At 27.2% G+C, this 20,427-nt stretch overlaps 1 protein-coding gene across 2 annotated transcripts; it reads left to right on the top strand.

Annotated features, from left to right (window-relative positions):
- LOC111033910 (growth arrest-specific protein 2-like) lies at positions 1–19,732 on the top strand. Of its 2 annotated transcripts, none has more exons than XM_022314858.1 (8): positions 1–167; positions 5,419–5,642; positions 15,036–15,160; positions 15,730–15,871; positions 16,790–16,970; positions 17,060–17,222; positions 18,283–18,399; positions 19,381–19,732. In XM_022314858.1, the coding sequence occupies exons 2-8, from the start codon at positions 5,480–5,482 to the stop codon at positions 19,654–19,656; spliced, it is 1,167 nt and encodes a 388-aa protein (XP_022170550.1). In that variant the 5' UTR covers positions 1–167; positions 5,419–5,479; the 3' UTR covers positions 19,657–19,732. The 2 variants fall into 2 exon arrangements, with proteins under 2 accessions (XP_022170550.1, XP_022170548.1); XM_022314856.1 differs by having other exon boundaries at positions 17,054–17,222.
- Positions 19,733–20,427: the final 695 nt, after the last annotated feature.

Here is a 20,427-nt window from a genome sequence, read left to right as displayed (position 1 = left end):
CCGAGCCGCCAAAACAAGGCTAATACAGTTTCCATCGCCGCGCGCTCGTGTGATTTTCGTTGTTCTTCTGATCACCGCTGTAAAAAAATTATGTCCGGTACAATTTTCCAATCGACGTTCAAGATCAGCACCAGAGTATCTAATATGGAAAGTTCAATATCGATCAAGTAAGTATAAATTACATTGCATGTAATTTATTTATAGTTGAAACTTCAAAAAAATATAGGTACTTTAAATTCGAATTCGATGTATGAATGTGTTATTTTAAAGTTTTCAGTATTCAGTTAACTTAAAAATTTGTCAAACAAATATACAAAATAAGAAATTTATTTTACTAAGCTGTAATTATTTATATAATAAATAATACAAAATAATTATACATAATATATTATTATATTTGTATACATTTTAAACATAATTTATTTATTTATAGGGTACCTACTACCTACTACCAGTACATATTTTTTATATTTTTTACCGAATGTACATTATACTAATGTTGAATGCATTATATTAGTCAAAATATTTAAAATATAAATGAAAATATAAATTTGTCTATAAAATTTACGAATGTCGTTGATATAGAAAATAACACCTTACATTATAATAGATTATGTAGGTATAGAAATATATTATAACTGTTCTTGCGTTTGTAATATTTTGATCTATTGGGTTACAATGAAGGTGTACGCATGGATTCAGCTCCCCCATTCATATATATATTATGAAGTTTGACAATGTAATGATGTCCGGACAGCAATTGTTTCGTCATGCCTAAAATAACTACATACTATTATGTCGAGTATAAAAAAGTATGAAAAATATGCTTCCAATTATATGATGTGACAACCTCGGGGTACTTTATTAAAAACGTGATGGATACTTTTTTCTTACAGCCACACATGTGTTAAAACGAATTTAAAAAAATCACGTTCAGATTATTGTCATATATACTTCTTAATATTTTTTGTAGATATTTACTACATATCATTCTCATGAGTATAGAAAAATACTGTTTTAAATCGTATAGTTTTATACATAATATATATAATATAAATGACGAGTACCTATGTAAAGTAAAATGAATATGTTCTTGCTACTTACCTTAAATTATTATTTTTTAAATATATATTTGTATAAAGACGTGTATAAATATAATTTAATAATAATACGCATATATTTATACTGATGTATATGTAATATGCAGTGGTGTAGCCAGGAATTTTTATGGGGGGGGAGACCATATAGTTTCCTTAGGCCCTTAGCCATCTTGTCGACATCTCTGGTAATTTGTACACGTAAATATATCTTTTGTATAGGTAGGTACTTCTAACAATATTTTTTTTTGAACTTAAAGGTAAAGTTAATTTTTATAATTTAATTGAAACAATCAAGTAAAACATTATTTTATAAAAAAAAATTACTCAAGTGGGTACATACATTCTTTCATTTTATTTCAATCTTAATTAAATCTCAACATTTTATTTTAAAAATATAGGTCAATATATATAATACATATACTCCATGGGAAACCGAGCGTTTGATAGGATAGTTTGGGTGTCTACTGACACAATCCCGTGCTAGGTAGACCGTACAGTGGGAAATGAACCTACCTACAAACAACCGACGCGTTTTTCTTTCCAGTATCAACACAATTCTATCGTGTTTTTATACATTTTATTGATAGAAAATAGATTCAGCCGAAACAAATTGATTAGTAGACACTTTCTAAGTGTTATTTGCAATGGTATAATATAATATATATATCTATCAATCGAATTTTCATTGCACAGCGGTCAACTTAATTTGTTGATTAGGAAAAACCATATCCATACTGCATTAGTTAATATTTGTTTAAAAAAAAATATTTGAATTGCAAATTACAAATTTAATGGAATGATGCATTAAAAAAATGTTAATTCATAAAACGTAAAGGTAGTAAAATTGAAAAAAACCATTTTAAAATAAACTTATACTGTTTATTTGTCAATATCATATTATCTTATGTATAGGTAGGTATTGTTTATCTGCAAATTTTTTATTGTAATATAATATCAGACGAATTTGTTATAATTAAGTATTTTTTTCAGAAATAGAAATAACTGAGCTAAGATTAATGTGTAAAGGTTGATTATTTTTTCAATTTTCAACTTTTTATTTGTGAATATTTCAAAATTATTATATTTTCAATTTTTAACATTTTAAATAAAATATATATAGATAATCTACGGAGAAAACAGTATACTCATGAAACAATTTTAATACGTTAACCTTATTTTTTTTTTACCTATTATAAAAATAATAATAATAATATGAATATATGATGTTTATTTTAGACATTTTAATTAACATTTAGACATTTAGTAGTAAATTACAAATATATATACTTTTTTACCTATTAGTACGAGTAACTCAAAGACTCTGGAATGAAATTTGAAAGAGTTAGATTAAAAATATTAAAGGAAAATACAAAACAGGATACTTACTAAAAATGCTCAAAAAATGTAAAAATTAAGTGTAGATTTTTGTTTTTGAACAATTCGTTTCTGTAGTTTAAATAACCTAGGTATAACTTAAGAATTCTAAATTTGTTGTGCAGTTATTTAAAAAGGAATTTGAACCATTTTTGTTTTTTAACACGTGATGAAATCATCTAAGTTCGACGTTGAAAAAATGTGTTGCTTGAAATCAATGAAAACCAGATTTAAAATAGTGTTATGTATTTTAAGACTCATTTATTGAACTTAAACTTAAAAAATAGAACTAATAAGAATTTTGGAAACGTAACAGAATTCTCAGTTTCATTTTAACATATCACAGCTAAAACAATATAATAATTTAAAATTAATATCGTTACTTACTACACAATCTAGATATATTTTTCTACTCGATGAACTCCGCCAATTTCGTTATTGATAATTACTTAAAGATTGGTGTATCACAATAACTTTCGAATAACTCAATTTATTGTTACCTATATGGCTATATGTAGGGTACATTAAAATGTGTATTGGGATTTAGTTTCAAGCAGACAATAATTAATATAAATATCATATATGTATACAAAATGCTATTAGCTACCTACCTAACTAGTAACTAACCTAACCTGGGTACTAAAAAAAGGTAATTAATATTTCTAAAGGAATACTTGATTTGTACGACTTTAAAATGCTGTTTGGTTTAGTAGACCATCAAATTTATTACGCTTTTCGCTTTTTCATTTTCACCAAATTGTTAACTGTCCATGACAACTGGGTCAAACGTTCACTTAACAGCACCCGCATTGTATATGAATTAAAAATTATTAAGTTTAACGAAAAGGAAGTAATATAAGATTGGTGAAGAACTATTGTAGTTAAACTGTTTAAGCCTTAAGGCAATTTGATATTGTCACGAGCAAGCTTATCGCTAGCGTATGACCCGTATGAGTTATAAGTTTGTTACATTTTGAAATGGTAATTATATACTGATGTTTATAATATTATGTTGAATAAAGAATTGATTTGAAATAATTAATTTAATGATATTTTATTCAAATTTCAAATAAAACGAATTATTGCTAAATTTATATTAGTTGTTAATTTAATAATAAAACAAAGAATAAATACATATTATTTTATCGTCGTTGCCGGTTCTAAACGAAAATAAAATATCTATTAAAGAATTGAAAAAAATCTGATGTGTAGATACACTATGATTTTATAATAATGTACTAATGTCCAATCAATAAATTGTAGTTAAATACTATGAAATATGAGATTTAATATTTTTTTAATTCAAAATTTGGTAAAAAAATCTGTTACGTAAATTATAGAAGTTATTGATGCTAATTTTGGGTTATTAAGAAGATGTGAAACATATTAACGCTTATTAAAAATATAAAATTCTAAAATTATATTAATTATTCCGAAAAACAAAACATTATTTAAATACTTAAAGATATTTACTGATTTGTGTTAAGTGAATCACGCTCTATAAAACTATAATAACTATATTAAAAAATATTACCATTTAATATTTTTATCAATGATCTCATATTTATGAGATATGTATTGGTATAAATTATATTTACCTATATTTTTAGAAATTAGAACGAAAGGTCTTTAAAAGTCGACTGTATAGTAATTAGTAACGTCAACCCATTATATAAATACCTATTCATATAACAAGTTTGATACTTAATCTGAATCAGGGAATCTAATGAATATTACGAAATACTATATTATACAATATCATAGTTTAACTTATAAATATTTTATATTACCTACTTAATTCATTGGTTCATAAACGTGAGCGAAATTAACATTTAAAAATATTAGTTCTAACTTCCAAACAAGAAATCAGCAAACATATATACATTTTAAAGTTTTTAAAAAATATAGAAATAATTAAATAACTTAGAGGTGATTTTTTTTTTAGTTTTTTTTTTTATATTTAATATGTGTGATACAATTTTTGATGTAACTTGTAAGTAATTAAGCTTAACATTTTCAATATAAGTTAATAACTAATAAGGTTCCTCATGAAGTCATAAGTTGTTTTCTTAAAGCAATCAAAAATCTTGAAAATACAGTTTTTTTAAGCGTTTAAATTTCAATTTTTTACGGCATTCAACAAAAACATGGAAATATGTAAATTTTTTTGTAGTTAAAAATTCATAACATTTTTATTTTAGTATTCAAGGCTTGGAAAAGTAATAATACAAGATTCTTCATAAGTTTTTTTTATTTAAAATACAGTTTTGGTAAGATCATATATATTGTTTATGATAACTATTCAAAATTTCAAACGCATAATAACAATTTATCTTTTAACGATGTTTGTTCGTAGAAACATTCCACTTTTACTTAAGCCATAGTTTTCAAAATAACTAAACTAATTTTAAATTATTTATATTTTATATGCATTTTTGTTACTATTAATTTGCTACTTACTATACATTAATTATAAAATATCTTTAGAAAAAGAGGTTGGAACATTGTTTCTGATCAGAATAGTTTGATGTGTAATAATTTATCATTAAACTTAATTCCAACACATCCATTATACTGACCATTATACTCAATGATCGTGGTATACTCTTGATATCTACTATACAGCAGAAGGACTTCAACGGTTTCGTTTTGTTTGAATTAAAATTTTTATTGAACTATTTGTTACAATATATTATAAAAAACAATACGTGATTGTGTGATGAAGTAACATGTTCTTCAGGGTGGAGTATTCTTCCACTGGAGGAATTTCGATGTGTTAAAACGGATAGAACACCTAATATTCTGATTAATACTAAATCAATTTTAGTCCCTATTGTTATATAACTTACTTGCTTATTATTCATTATAAATAATAATAAACAGTATGTTCATATACTATACCTAGTGACTAGTCTTATAATATATTAATTATTGTATTTTATAGTACATCTATACAACAACAACATTTATGATCCAAGATCCCTTCGCGTTCATCACTTAAGAAAATGGACGCGAAACAAAAGGGTATCCTCATTGATCATAGGATCCCTTCTACTGATACGGATCAAGAATATTTGGAACAGTATCAAGGAAAAATAATAGACAGTCAAAATCGTCAGCTTCTACCATTAAAAGAAGATTTAGCGGACTGGATCAACAAATCTTTAGGTAAGTTGATATTTTTGATGTTAGGTTCTGAATATAGTGTTGTAATTAATATCAGACTTAAATTTAGAGTTTAATTTTTGATACTATGAATGGGGGTACTTATTATAGTTATTACTATTAGATTCTGAACGGAGCGATGAATGTTTTGATTTTACAATGATGTGTGTTTTTTTATTTTAATTTTTTGAAATTTATTTTGGTGTCTATCATCACGTTTTGATGTAGTAAAAAAGATTCGATTTTCTTCAACAGCAACTTATTTCGCAGGAAAGTGAATCTGGTTGGTACTTGGGGGGGGGGAGTCAAAAGTAACATTTTCCCAATAGTTTTCAAAGACGGCAAGAAAAACAAACAAAAAATTAAGGAAAAACTAGAATTATTACATGAAATCGTGTTCGATAGTGTAACTCTAAAACAAATGACCGAAGGCTTATGAAATGTTTACTGAATGTTAATATTGGTATTTCTATACGCTATCAAAATATTTTGACTCATGTTGAACTATTTATAGGCATATGACATTTTCGATTATTATTAGTTTTATTTAATTAATATCGATAAAAAATTTTTCACCCATTCAGAAAACTTGAAAATATAATACAAGGTTCCCCGTAAGTTTTTGTTAGGTAGTGGAAATTAAAAAAAAGTTGAGCTTGAATCCACAGTAATTTTTAATGAGCTTTTGACTTTATTATTTTGACAAAACTCATAAAAATCAAGAAAATTTGCAAATTATTTTGAGTTAGAAATTCATAAAAAACATTTAATTTTACATCTAAGATTTAAAAATGTAATACGAGATTCTTTATAAGTTTGTGTACTTTTATCAAAAAATACAAGGCTCCTGATATATCGTCACAATATTAGTTGAAAAATATTAAAAATTCATATGCACGTTTTTGTTTTTTAATCATTTAAAGTTCAAATTTTGACACAATTATTAAAATTTAATTTTTAATTGAAAAATGATTTTGTAGTTACAACTGTTACAAGTTTATTAAATGTACAACTTTTATAACTAAGGATTGAAAATTTAAAACAAGGTTCCGCGTAAGTAGTTAATTCCTAATGTACAGCAGAGCGACATGCAGTTACTACTTTTTTTTCATTTACTTATGCGCCTCAACTTCTGAGGTTATTGGCGTTTTCGAAATACACTACATCTTAACGAGTTGTAATAAATATTTTAAGTATGATACCTGAAAGACTTAATGTTAATTTAATTACAATATGATTAATCTATATGCATAATGTATATATTACTATTATTACTTATAATTTACCTATACATACTACATTACTGCCGTAGGTGATATTTGTCTTTATAATGCAAGTACTACCTACATACCAGCTGTCAGCCGTAGTATACATAGGTAACTTCTATTTACTTTTTATACAGTCTGACAGTCACTTGAATTTGTATTGTGAAAATGTGCAATATATTATGTGAATACTTATAATAATAATGAAAAGAACACACGTAGGTATATCTTACATACAAATTTAAGGTGCAATTTAAGATTTCTTTGTATGTTATGAAATAGACGACTGTGTTTTAAATTGTATGTCATAATTTTCCGTAATTATAGTTAGAAGCTTAACAAATCGAGTTTTCTTAATATATATTATTAAATTAATAAATTAATAAATTCAAATATTTTTATAAATTATCCCTGTCAATTTCAATATTTACTACTAGGTACAGCTTGGTACGAGGACGCCTGAAAACCAAAATTTTATTTTTTTTTTAATCTAGGTTAGGTATTCAAAAAACAATGTTAATTATTATGAATTATAGCTAAAATCATAGTTTTCCAAAAAATATACTTCAGAAATATAATTTAGTGACTATGATAATAAACATACCTATAATAAACACACTGTATGCAGAAATAATATATTTATATATAGTTGGACTGAATACGTGTAGGTTTATTTTTATTTTATGGAGCAAGAAAAAAAATATAATTAGTAATTACTGGTAGTTGGTATCTTATTATATAACTATTAGATACCTATGGTACATTAATTTTATAGCCTAGCCATAGGTACATGCATTGACCTACTGTTCTATAGTACATTACTACATTATATAGTAGATATAGTTTATATTATCATAGGTTACAATAATAATACAATTTGATAAATATTTAAATGTATAAAATCACGAAGCATCAAAACGGAATTTCAACAAACGCCTATGTCGTGTATTATTTAACTTAAACTTTGTTTAAATGACGTGTACTCTGCGCCCCTATACGGCTATACCTAGTGGTAAGAGGTAGTATAATATGCGTTTCTAAAGAAAATCATGCCGAATTAAATTATAATATTTTAGTACACTGTTTATTCGATTCAGCGGGAGTCACGCGAAAGGGATTCGTCAGTAAATGGAAAACCAGAAATATTGTAGGCATTCATGATGTTGGGGGTATAGTTAGGTACAGGTACGTGAGGTACGAACCCATGAATATCATTTCTACATTGTTTCTGAAGCCATATGTCACGCTATATTGCTGTATTAAGTATCGTTATATCTGCAAAACTGTACATTGTTGTCATAATATATAACACAATGTAGTGCATAGATATAAGAATATTTAATATTGTTTATTGTCAGTGTTGTATTTAGCTTTAAGTAGAATGGTTGTCTAACATGAGACAAATCTCACAAAATATAATATGGTTATTTATCATGTATAATATGTAACAAATAGGTTACAGGTATAAATGCATAAACAGAAATAGACGAGAATACAAAGAATACACACAGTTTTAATACTTTATAACCTTAATATTATCTATTAAGTAGGTATAAATGTATTAATAGTCTTATATAGGAATGTTGCCATATTGGACATAAAAAAATTACTGTTGTAAAATTAATCTTTGAGCTTTGGACATCAATGATAAAATATTATATCATGTAATTTAAGTTATTATAATAAATACGCGTATAGGTACACTTTATATTAACAAACAAAACAGTTAAAACAATTTTTTTCTCAAATTTTTCATAAAATAAACGTTATGATTTAAAGAAAATAATATATAAATACATAAATACATAATAATATTAACATAGTATTTAATCATTATATAATTTTATACCTGTGGAGTGTGGATATAAATATACTTGCTTATTTTCATTTCATTTTATGTTTAATAATTAATTTAGTTTGAAATTATCTTATTCTATGTTTTTTCAATTTTTATAATATTGTGAATAATATTTTCTCTACATATTTTATGCAGATGGGTATAATTATTACAGAATCATATATTATAATTTAAAAATTAAATTAAAATTACATAATTTTAATTATAATTTACATAATTATTTTTTCTGCTTATCTATTAAAAAATATATTTTCTATATAATATACATTTATGTTAATACTTATAATATTTCATACTGGTCAATATAATATATTAAACTTAATTTCATTGCATATTGTATATTACACATTCTCATACCTAATTTTATTTATTTTCCTTCTATTGTCTACAGTCTATACGTATTTATAAAAATAGTTTAATTTTGTTCGACCACTGCAGAAGAAACTAATCATGAGTTCGTGACTTTGGGATTTGTTGGCCTAAATAGTTTGTATAGTCACCTCCTGTTTCCCCATTCTAAAAAAATCGATTTCCAGCTATTCCAGTCAAAAAGGTCACATCATTTTCACCTAGAATATATTTTGAAGGTATAGAATACCTATATAAACATACAATATGTTTATGACGTTGTTCCGAGTCTTCTGTAGACACAGGCGACAAGGAGAGTAATACACTTTATAGGTATATCTAAACTAGGTGGTATGTTGGTGGACTTTGAAATGTCACGTATAAAAAAAATATATGATAATAATAACAACAATAAGAAAGAAAAATAAAAAAATGAACACAACCATGACAAAAGAGGCCTTCATGATTTACTATTCTATCCTTCTCGCCTATCTATTTATTATTAGTGGAACAAAATGATGGATGTTTTTATATTTTTTTTTCATAGATATATAGCGGTTTTTTTTTTTTAATATTGCGAAACTGAATTCAGTGATTCCACTTACAAATAATCTACGTAGTTTCATCTACTCGTCAAAAAATATATAGATTGTGAAAACAGTGAAAACACAACGACCAGTCAAGAGGGTGGAATCAATATTATTCTGGTTAACCCAGTCACAGCATCCCTGGAGTGACGTCACCAATCCCACCCATTCAAGGTCAAATGTAAAATGGAGTGGAAAAACGCCCTCTGTGCTTTATAATACATTATATGTATATTTCAGTAACTACTTATTTATATTCGTTAAATACGTTTCTATTTTCTTTATAGTGGGTATCTATTATCTTTCATAATTTTTATAATTAGAGATAGTTGTTAATTTAATACAATATCTCATCGTTCAGACATCATAGTTACGCTTATGGCGAAGAATCCGGAACCCAGACCTCGCACCCATACATAATATATATAAACATAATAAAACACAAACAGCCCTACGGTAGTCAATGTGACGAACCCCTCACAACAATACGCAACATTACCGTTCTTGATTGCCCGAGATTGGCCAAGACAAGAACCATTCTAAGCCACTTTTAAAAAATGGTAGAAGCATTTGGTGAACATTGAAACATCCACCTAATTTACGAATTTTTCCAAACTATTGGTATTGATATGAAAATAAAAAAATTATATAACATATTAATACATTATGTATTTTTCTGTATCTAAATAATTTTAGAAAAATTGTATACCCATTATGCAGTATTAGCAAAAAAAGATTATTCTTAAGTTAATGATTTTAGGTACCTACAACACTTGTCTCTTATTTCTTAATAATATACTAAGTTCTATAGTGACACTTACCTATCGTGTATATAAATAATAAATCTGGTAAAATGTACAATACGTCAATACATATAATTGCAATGAAGCATATTGCGTTCACTATACCTACATGGTATACGTATAATACTGATACGTCACATTCAAAATAATTATAACTTATAAATAATTTATATAATATTATTATTATCAGATAATAAATTACTTATATGACGGCTATTTTTTTCTATAGATAATTTCATTTTTATACTATAGGTATCTAGAGACGAATATTTATAAATATTGTAGGTAGGTACCTCCAACGTTCTTATTTCAATACTTATAGTGTATACCTATTTCCTCCCATTAAAAGTTGTACCTATATTATGGCTGTTTAATGGTTAATAATATATTAATAATATTATAAATCATCTGTCATAATATATTTTTATAAAACATTATATAAGATTTATAACATTATATTTTCATTTTATATTATTATAATGAAGTTTTCAAAGTATATTGACCATTTAATATTTTATTTAATATTAATAATATTTTTATACATACTGGGCCCTTTTTATTATTGTAATAAGTAATAAGTAATAATTATCCAATAAGTAAAGTTCCATTTGGCTATTATTATGTCTCCCAATTATCCAAGTACAGAATTACCGAATTGGTTCCCGAGCACTAACCCCACACGCCGAATTGTTTCCTGTTTGGAAAAGATATTTTATTAAGACAAGCCGAATTGGTTCAGGCTTAATTACGCACATTTTCCTTTTCAGTTTTACGGACTTAGGGCCATAGGGTATAGAAAAGAATTGTGTACAACTACAGCATGCGGGCTGTGTAACAATATCTCCCTCAATGATGTAAGCTGTCCTTACGAAAAAAATGCAATAATCTATAAATCTATATATCTTACTCTGTTACTCTTCGTACGTACTACGAATAATCAAAAAGCGCTCTCTGTGTTGTTTCTCTTTCCATCCACTGACTGCTTGTCTAGTAATATTAAGTATAATATACAGGTAAACTCATAGGAATATAAGCACGTATATCTCAATCCTTATTTTAATCGATCGGGGTACCAGCGATAGTTTGGTAAAACGCCAATATAAAAATGTATTACCATTTCATTGTATAGTGTAGGTACATTTATATTTTATACTACCTATTTAATTTATATTTTGTATCAATTATAAATTGGTACAAATGATTTCATTTTCATGTTACAAAAGAATACTTAAAAATGAAAATTGTAACTATTTGACCAGAACACTAACAAGAATCAATTCGGCCTAACTTATTAAAATACTTTTTTCAAACGAGAACCAATTCGACTACTCCTGATTAACCAAGCATACTCACCCCTTTTTCTTTAATAATGCATTTATTCAAATTTAGATTTTTGGAGTTTTCAAGTATACTTAAAGGTCACTTTTTCAAATAAGTGCTTCGAATTTTTTACAATTTCGAGAGTTTCTAGTATTGATGCAAGCCTCTTTTTTGAATAAGAACTTTTGATATACCTGAAGCAAAATGTTAAAGAGCAGTTTCTGAGTTGTTAAAATGTTTATATTAAAGATAATAGTCCTAAAAAATAGTTGCACTTGCACACTTTGTACCGACGAAAATATGATATAAATATTTAATCTAGTGGGTAGGCGTTTATTAGTTATCACTTATTAATTTATTATTCTTAGAAAATTTTGGTTCTAATTTGAAAAACAGAAGTTTTAACACCACAGGACACTCCCTATTCCCCAAATACTGTTAAAAAATCTAAGAAATTGACAATATGGTATTTTTCAATTTATTTGTAAAAAAGTGTTTGAGTGTACTATTAAATTAAATATGGGGTGACTGGTGAGCTTACTTGGCGAATCACCTTGACACCCTGTAATAAATAAAATATTTTTTAAATGTTTCTAACCAAAATTGATTGTAGCCTTGTACCTCAACAATAAATTGAATATACATACAAAATATGTAAAATTATTTATATGTATAACTATAGTAAAATAAAGAGTTAGTATATTGTCTCGTGTGTAAAAAGCTATATATTATTTTGTGCCTATAAGAAGTGATTATTATGTTTGCCTATACATATAAAAAATTTAAAGAAAAATAAATAAACATTTTTCATAACTGTTGATCAATAATAAATATAGGTTTTTGAACTAGTCTATAAAGGATATTTTACTAACTTTTTATAATTTATAAGCATTTTAAAGTTTACAATAGTATCAGCGTAGGTACTAGGTAGGTTTAAGGTAGTAAAGTAGTTTTCAATTGAGATAAGATAACTTTTAACAGCACAATTTAATCATTATATATAGGTAGGTATATTATAAGGTATAATTAAGGTATAAAATAGGTTTATTTATATATTATCAATTTATAAGAATAAATAGGTACATAAAATAATGCGAATAAAAATAGCTTAAGAATTAGGATGATCCCTTACTGATAAAATAAATGTTCACATTTTTCCGATTAGTTTTGATTACCTAATCATTGACCTTATCAACATAATACGATTTCCCGAATAAAAAATACATGTTTATTTGTTTGAAAATTATTAAAAATAGGTCTTAACAAATTGATTAAACCATATCGTATATTTTAATGTTTAAAGATTAATGTTTGTTGGTTCGTCTTTTATAGACTTAAAAATTTGACAACTTTCAATCCAAGTTATATCAATAGATAAATTGAGATTCGGGGAGGGTTTAAGGTGAGTAACTCATGAATTCTGTTTCTGATCATGAAAATATAATTTGTATTTGTATATTATAAGGCATTGGTTACAGATACTAAAATAGTTATTATGATTGGATATAATACAGTTATAACTTATATATTATATTTCGTCATTTCAGCGAATAAAGCTATTATACATAATATTTTACTAACCAAAGCCCCATATCTCCCAAACTTCTTATTATGGCCTTATAATCCTTATTTCTTATAATACACAAAGTTAATTAACTCAAAAAATACAAGTACCTACGAATTTTGATTCTGAATATTATGATACGTTAAAATGTTCAGAAAAATAAATTGCTTAACAATTTATAGTGGACAATTTGGTGGTGGGGGAGTTCTCCTTTGAGAAACATGTAGCATAAAAATCTCAAGAATTTTTAAACATAGAGTATATTTAAAAGTTCCAAACATCAAAATTTGAATAAATTCATTATTAAAAGAAAAATGTGGACGAGCATACTTGGAGAATTATTAACCCGTATACTAGACTGATTTTGACAAAAAAAACTTCAACTGGAGCAAAACGAAAACTCCAGATAGATATAGACACTATTGGTCAGGTTATACGTATGTATCTAAATGACGCATGATATTTAAATTTACAGTTTTTTATCAATTAGCATAACATTTTGCACACATATTATTTAGGACTCAGCTACTCAGCAAGTCCGCATGGATGGGTCGAAAGAGTATTAAAAATTAGAATGGAAGCCGCGGGTAACCGTGATTATAAAAGACAAAGTGCTTATGGTTGAGGCCAAAGGCTAATATTCTCTAGAATCAAAAAATAATAGACTAATTTTGACGATTTAAGGAAGGTTTAGATAATAGATTTGAACTTGTTATTTTAGGGTGGTTTACCTGCCTCCAATAACCAATATTAAAATCATAACCCCCTCTCTAAATGATTTTATAGTTGAGCCACTGATATTCGTTCATTTCGTCTTGCAATTGGTTCTTAAAAAAAAAAGTTACTATTATTACTTCCCACCATAGGTGGGTTGTTATCTCGGTTTCATTTATCCACATGCAATACCGGGTGATATAGTGTTGATACATAAATAAATATTAGTTGGGTAATATATTTTATAGTTAAAATTATTAATTAACAGTTGGTACAGTTCTATAAATATTCAATAATTAGTTGAATCAGCATTGCATTGTTTATTGAATAGGTAATATTGCTGACTACCTGGGTAGAGACACCACTGATATTCGAAAGTCGTCCTTCATCATGCAGCATATGAAATATTTATAATTTTGGAAACGTAATATTATGGGTTACCTATGTGGCTATTAGATATGTGTGTTTAAATTCATGATATATTACCAAATTTAAATGTGGTCACTTAAAATAAAGACAACAAATTAGTCGATTTGAGTTTTGCACTTGCGGTTTTCACAAATGGACAAATGTTAACTTTTTAAAAATTGTTCTTAAGTAAGTATATTATGTATGTAGTTACCTAAATACTAAATTCTACAAAACTAAACAAAAATATGCCCAGTATTAAAAGGACGTAACCCTGGCACAGGTCATTTGGGATCTAATTTACTAATCCCGGTTAAAATAGGTCGGTACACAAGTATAGTTATACTCGCATTATAGTCATATAAAATGAAACAAATTATCCATATTTTTTGTGAATTTGTGATGTAGGCATTCAATAAAAATAATAAAACATTATAATATTAAAATAAGACTACACAATTTAAAAAATAAAATATATTTCAGTTTGATTATTTTATAAAAATGTTTGATTTAATCTTTTTGTTTTTAGATATCGATTGGCTAAATGCGATTAATCTTTTGGATATGTTGGACAATGGCGTCATACTGTGCCGCTTAGCAAAGACAATCGAGTGCTTAGCACATGAGTCCATACTTATGGGGCATTATAAAGGCGTACGTTGATTTTTGTTTATTAAAAATATGAATTAATGTTTTAGAAATAGCATGGTCTAACTCGAGTCCATTAACATTTTACACAATTGTGACAATTTGTTTAATTAATTTACTGCAATGTGCTTGTAATAAAAATGAATTTAATGTGGCTCATACATATGCCCAGTGTATATTCAGTGCATGAAGAGGCTCGGACTATGTGAGGTGATAAAGTACCTTCTATCTTTAAAAATATATTAGTTACCCCTTCTAATTATGTCCTAATCAATAAAAAATTTAAATCTACAGTTTTAATTAATCTTTATTCTATGATAGTTTTGTACTTCCTTCTATTTTTTTCCCCAATTCATTATTCAAGCACTGTACATATACACTTATCTAAAAGTGTTAACTGACAGCTGTTCCTAGGTAAAAATTATTGGACCATACTATTTTAAAACGATTATAGTAGTATAATTATTCAGCTCTGTGTTTTAAATTCAACTCAATAAAATTCCTTAAAAATATGAATATGCTGGTTTAAAAATGAAAGACTATTAAATCAGAAATAACGAAAATTTCATTTTTAGGATTTACCGACAATATCTTCACGTTGTTTTGAGTCGGCGGCAAGGCACAGTTTTTTTTCAAGAGACAATACGGAAAAATTTATTCAATTTTGTCGTCGGCTTGGCGTTCACCAACACCTCCTGTTTGAAAGTGACGATCTAGGTAGGTAATAGATATACCTACTCAATGGGCAGTGATGTATATCAAGCAATTTCGGCCATATTATGGTCCATAGGATACATCCCCAAGCACAGAAATTAAATGATTAAATAGTGATGCTGAAAATCTAAAATACCTATCTAATAAAAAAATAATAGTAACATAATAACTGCTTTATCGGGTGTATTTATTTAAAACAATAACATATTGTATACTTAAAAATGAACTTTTGGAGTCTTTGTTTGATTAAAAAAAATAATTTCTCAGTTTTTTTATATCATGGTAAAAATACTTTGGCTCCCCAAACTCGGGTGCACCCAGTGCCGGATTGAGACTTGTGGGCCTACCGAGATTTTAAATTTCTACCAGCCCTTAACGAAGTATCGGCCCATTTGACAAAAAAAAAAATGACACTCTTTTAGCATGTGGGCTTTAATTCATAATTGTTTCTTTAAAGCAAATTTATAAATTATCCAATACATTAAATTGAGGTACTTAGTATTCTCGTATTTAGCTATATTATTTTTAAAAAAGCAAAATATAAGTTTAGAACTCGATATATGCATATTTTTACACGTTTCATTTTATACTCATCAGTCATCATGACCTTAATATGAGTACCTGTATAACCATTATTTTTAATCAATTTACTATGACTTTATAATTTTAAAATTTGATTTGTTTTTAGATATATATTTATATAATTAAATGTAGGTATGTATATATATTTTAACCCAATACATTATTTTTAAGCGGCCCACCGACACCGAGATTTTCTCGGTAGCTCGCCAGTTCAATCTGGGCTTGGATGCACCCTGCCGGTCCCTACCTAAATGCACACCGTGTAATCTTATATACACGCACATTTTGATTTGTTTCAAAGGAAAACGAATTACATTAATATTTTTTTGTCTCAAACAGTTTTGCAAAACAAACCTCGTAATGTTGTATTGTGTCTGATGGAAGTGTCCCGCTTGGCTTCTCGATTTGGTCTGGAACCACCGGGCCTGGTGCAAATGGAAAAAGAAATCGACGCCGAAGAAGCCAGAGAGCAGAACGACGGTCCCGATACAAAAATATCTACTCCTAACATTAGACATCGGTTTGTTTTGTTTACAAAAATAAAAATATATAAAATAACAATAACATAGAACAATAATAATAATAATAACTTACTTACGAATGCTACAGCTCCACCAGCGCAATACCAATGGCTATTAGATCGGTGAGCAAATTGAGGAGAACCGAGAGCCTCGGAGCAACGTCTATGGTTACTTTGAAATCGGAATCGGATACTACTGACGACGACTATACGATCGAAGGCTGCAATAACTTCAGTGAACTCGATTACAAAGTAAAAAGAAAAATATTATCCTTTTTATAAGTTAGGTACCTACTACATATACTACTAAACAACTGCAGGGGCGTTAAAGAATTGTGCAAAATAATCTATGTTTAAAAAAGTATTCGATTATAAACGGGCTAAGGAGTAAGGGTGCTGATTTCCGCCAACAACTTTTTCCGGAAAATTAGGAAAATCATCATTTCTTTTTCCATCAGTCAAAAATTATGGAATTTTTTAAGTTTGGAAACCCTTACGTACGATTTAATAATATATTTTTTGAAAGTAACTATATTCGTAAAGACTATACAGAATTATTCATTGGATCCCTTTGCAAAAGATCTATATAAAAATCAAATGATTCAAAAGTTATACATTAACTAGTTGTATGTTTAAAATTATTAATTATTTAATGAACAAAGAATAATATTATATATATATTTAAGTAACTAGCTATTAAGTATATCATAGATTCATAGGTATTAATCATAGCTATCATTTATTCTATCCATCTAACTAACTATTAAATCCTTACAAGGTATGCCAATATGTTAATATGTTATAAAAACAATGTAAATATTATACCTACTCTGTTCACTAAATAATTAATAACTTTTAACATATAACTAGTTAATAAATACATTTTGAATTATTTGATTTTGTATAACGTTTACAATTATAGTTACTTAAAAAATAATAAATATATACATCATTAAATCTTACGTAAAGGGTGCCAAACATAAAAATTCTATAATTTTTTTTCCCTGCGGTAAAAGGAATGACGGTTTTCTAACTTGACGGGGTTGAAATCAAAAAAAAAATCATTTAAATGTCATAAATTCATCAATAAAAAAAAATATTAGCTGTACCTAAGGGCTAAGATATAAAATGAGGATTTGTGTGAAATGCAAATGCACACACCCTTGCATCCATAAAGTTACTTCTTTATGTTACTATAGTTACTACTTACCAATTTACCATCACCATCTTTAATCTAAAAAATATATTTAAACCTATGAAACATGTTAATTTTATAGATTTAGTACTCATTTGTAAACGAACAATTTTATAGGTGAAACATGCTAGTCGACAAGCTCTCGCGCAGTGCCGCTGTCAAGGGAAAAAATTGAAATTGAAAAAAATAGGAGAAGGAAGATACAACATACACGGCCGGAACGTTTTTATCAGGGTAATGATTATTTTACTGCAATAAATTGATTCAGTTGTAGTCAAAAGAAATAGCGGTTCTATGAGTTGTACCTACCACGTACGTAGGGCCGTAATCGTAAAAATTGTGGGGATAATGTAGGTGTATGATCATCCATATCCCTTTTTGATATTATTATATAGTGTTTACATTTTTAAACAATGGTTGTTACAAATATACGTTTCATCATTTACCATCGAAATTCAGTAATCAGTACCTATATAAAGGTGGGTGGTTGATAATTGTTATATTTAAACTCAACAGTCTATAGATAATTTATGTAACTGAAAGACTTAGGCAAGGTTTATGAGCAAAATCGTTGTGAGTTATTCGTTTCCACCAAAGTGGAAAAATGTATGATTTTGTGTTTGCGCCAAACCTACACATAAGTACTGTTTTCAAAAATTCCATACAGAGAATGTTAAATCATACTTTGTTATTAGGCACAGTTGAAGTTATTACACTGTTTGAATATATTATTTTTGGTTTTTCGATATTTAATTGAGAACTGTTATGTATATTATATACAAATTAATTTGAACACTTGAAATTAAATTTTTTTAAATATATTAGAATGCGGTTTGTAGAACTGTTCATGGAAGTGTGCATTGAATGATTTTAAATAATTTGTTGCTCTGTATACACAATCAATGAAATTGAACCAGACTGTGGATGGAAACGTACTATTTTCGGACACATAATTTTCAGAATACCATACAATATAATTACATAAAACCAAAAATACAACTAGTGATTCTTAAAATCTCAAACTATAATTTTAAAAGAAAAATGATTTGAAGAAAACGAAAAGCAAACCTTTTTTGAATTTTGGAAATTTGGCAGAAACGATTCACCACTAGTTATTTGTCCCCCTCGCTCCAATAACACTTTGCTACCTACTGAACTGATGAGCACCAGCTCTAGGTATACTGTTTGATATCTACTTTTCTTTTTTCCGGAAAGTTGTTAAAAGGAACGCACATGATGGTCCGCGTTGGAGGTGGATGGGACACGTTGGAAAACTTCTTAACTCGTCACGATCCTTGTCAAACGCCTGGCCGTCCGACTGTCCGGGTTCCGCCGCCAACCAATCACCGGACGCCGTCACCGGCGCCGCCGAACAGTCGGGTCCAGTCACCGTCACAACGCAAGTCGTCAATTCCCAGATATCTTGGATCAAAGTTTAACTCGCCCAACGCTTTCAAAACGCTGCCTGAATCCGCACTTTTAGCACGCTAATGTTTTCCTATACCTACCTAGTTAAGCTGTACATCGATTAAATAAATATTTTATTAATATTATTATTTTATTTTTAATATAACACATATACATATATATTTAGATAAATAAAACAGAAAAAAAATATATCATGTATTAGTTAAATATTATCTACACACAAATACATAACATAATATATATTATATTATATTCTTCTCTACTATAGAAACTAAATGGCAAGATCATACATAAAAAATAATAATAATAATAATAACTATTATAATAATAACAAAGTTACACATTATTGTATTATATGAACAGAACAAAGACAATAATATAGTCCTGAGTATTACAAAAATATAACTCGACAAACTATGTAAAAACAATATAATATTAACAACTGTAACATAGCTAGAGTGGGTAACTAACAATAAACACAAAATAACAAATTATTATCTGATAGGAAGCTACAATAGAAATGTCCTTTATTAACGTTGTGCTAATAAAATATATTGTGTTACAAATAATTTTACAAAAAAATATCATCGTCAGACCTTGGAGGTCAAAATTCAAAATGTAATACGTATAATTGATTTTTCAGTTCATACAATTTTATACTTTTAAAAAAAGGACACAAGACGGATAACAAAATATAATCACATTATTGTAATTTTTAGTATGAGTTGTTGTAGACGTAGTTTGTACTATGAATTACATTGATATCGATAAACATGTAATGTTAATATTTAATAACATATTATTTTTGTTAAAAATAAATTAAGCAGAGGATTA

Source organism: Myzus persicae, unplaced genomic scaffold, assembly GCF_001856785.1.
Source record: "Myzus persicae strain clone G006 unplaced genomic scaffold, MPER_G0061.0, whole genome shotgun sequence".
In the NCBI taxonomy this organism is placed as follows: Eukaryota; Metazoa; Arthropoda; class Insecta; order Hemiptera; family Aphididae; genus Myzus; species Myzus persicae.
This window is presented reverse-complemented; position numbering and strand designations above follow the sequence as displayed.

Bases quoted from the DNA above. Each gene is read 5' to 3' on its own strand.
- LOC111033910 (XM_022314856.1), top strand. From the start codon at position 5,480: ATGGACGCGAAACAAAAGGGTATCCTCATTGATCATAGGATCCCTTCT. The intron at 15,161-15,729 runs GTACGTTGATTT...TTTCATTTTTAG, and splicing joins TTATGGGGCATTATAAAGGC to GATTTACCGACAATATCTTC. The intron at 15,872-16,789 runs GTAGGTAATAGA...TGTCTCAAACAG, and splicing joins GTTTGAAAGTGACGATCTAG to TTTTGCAAAACAAACCTCGT.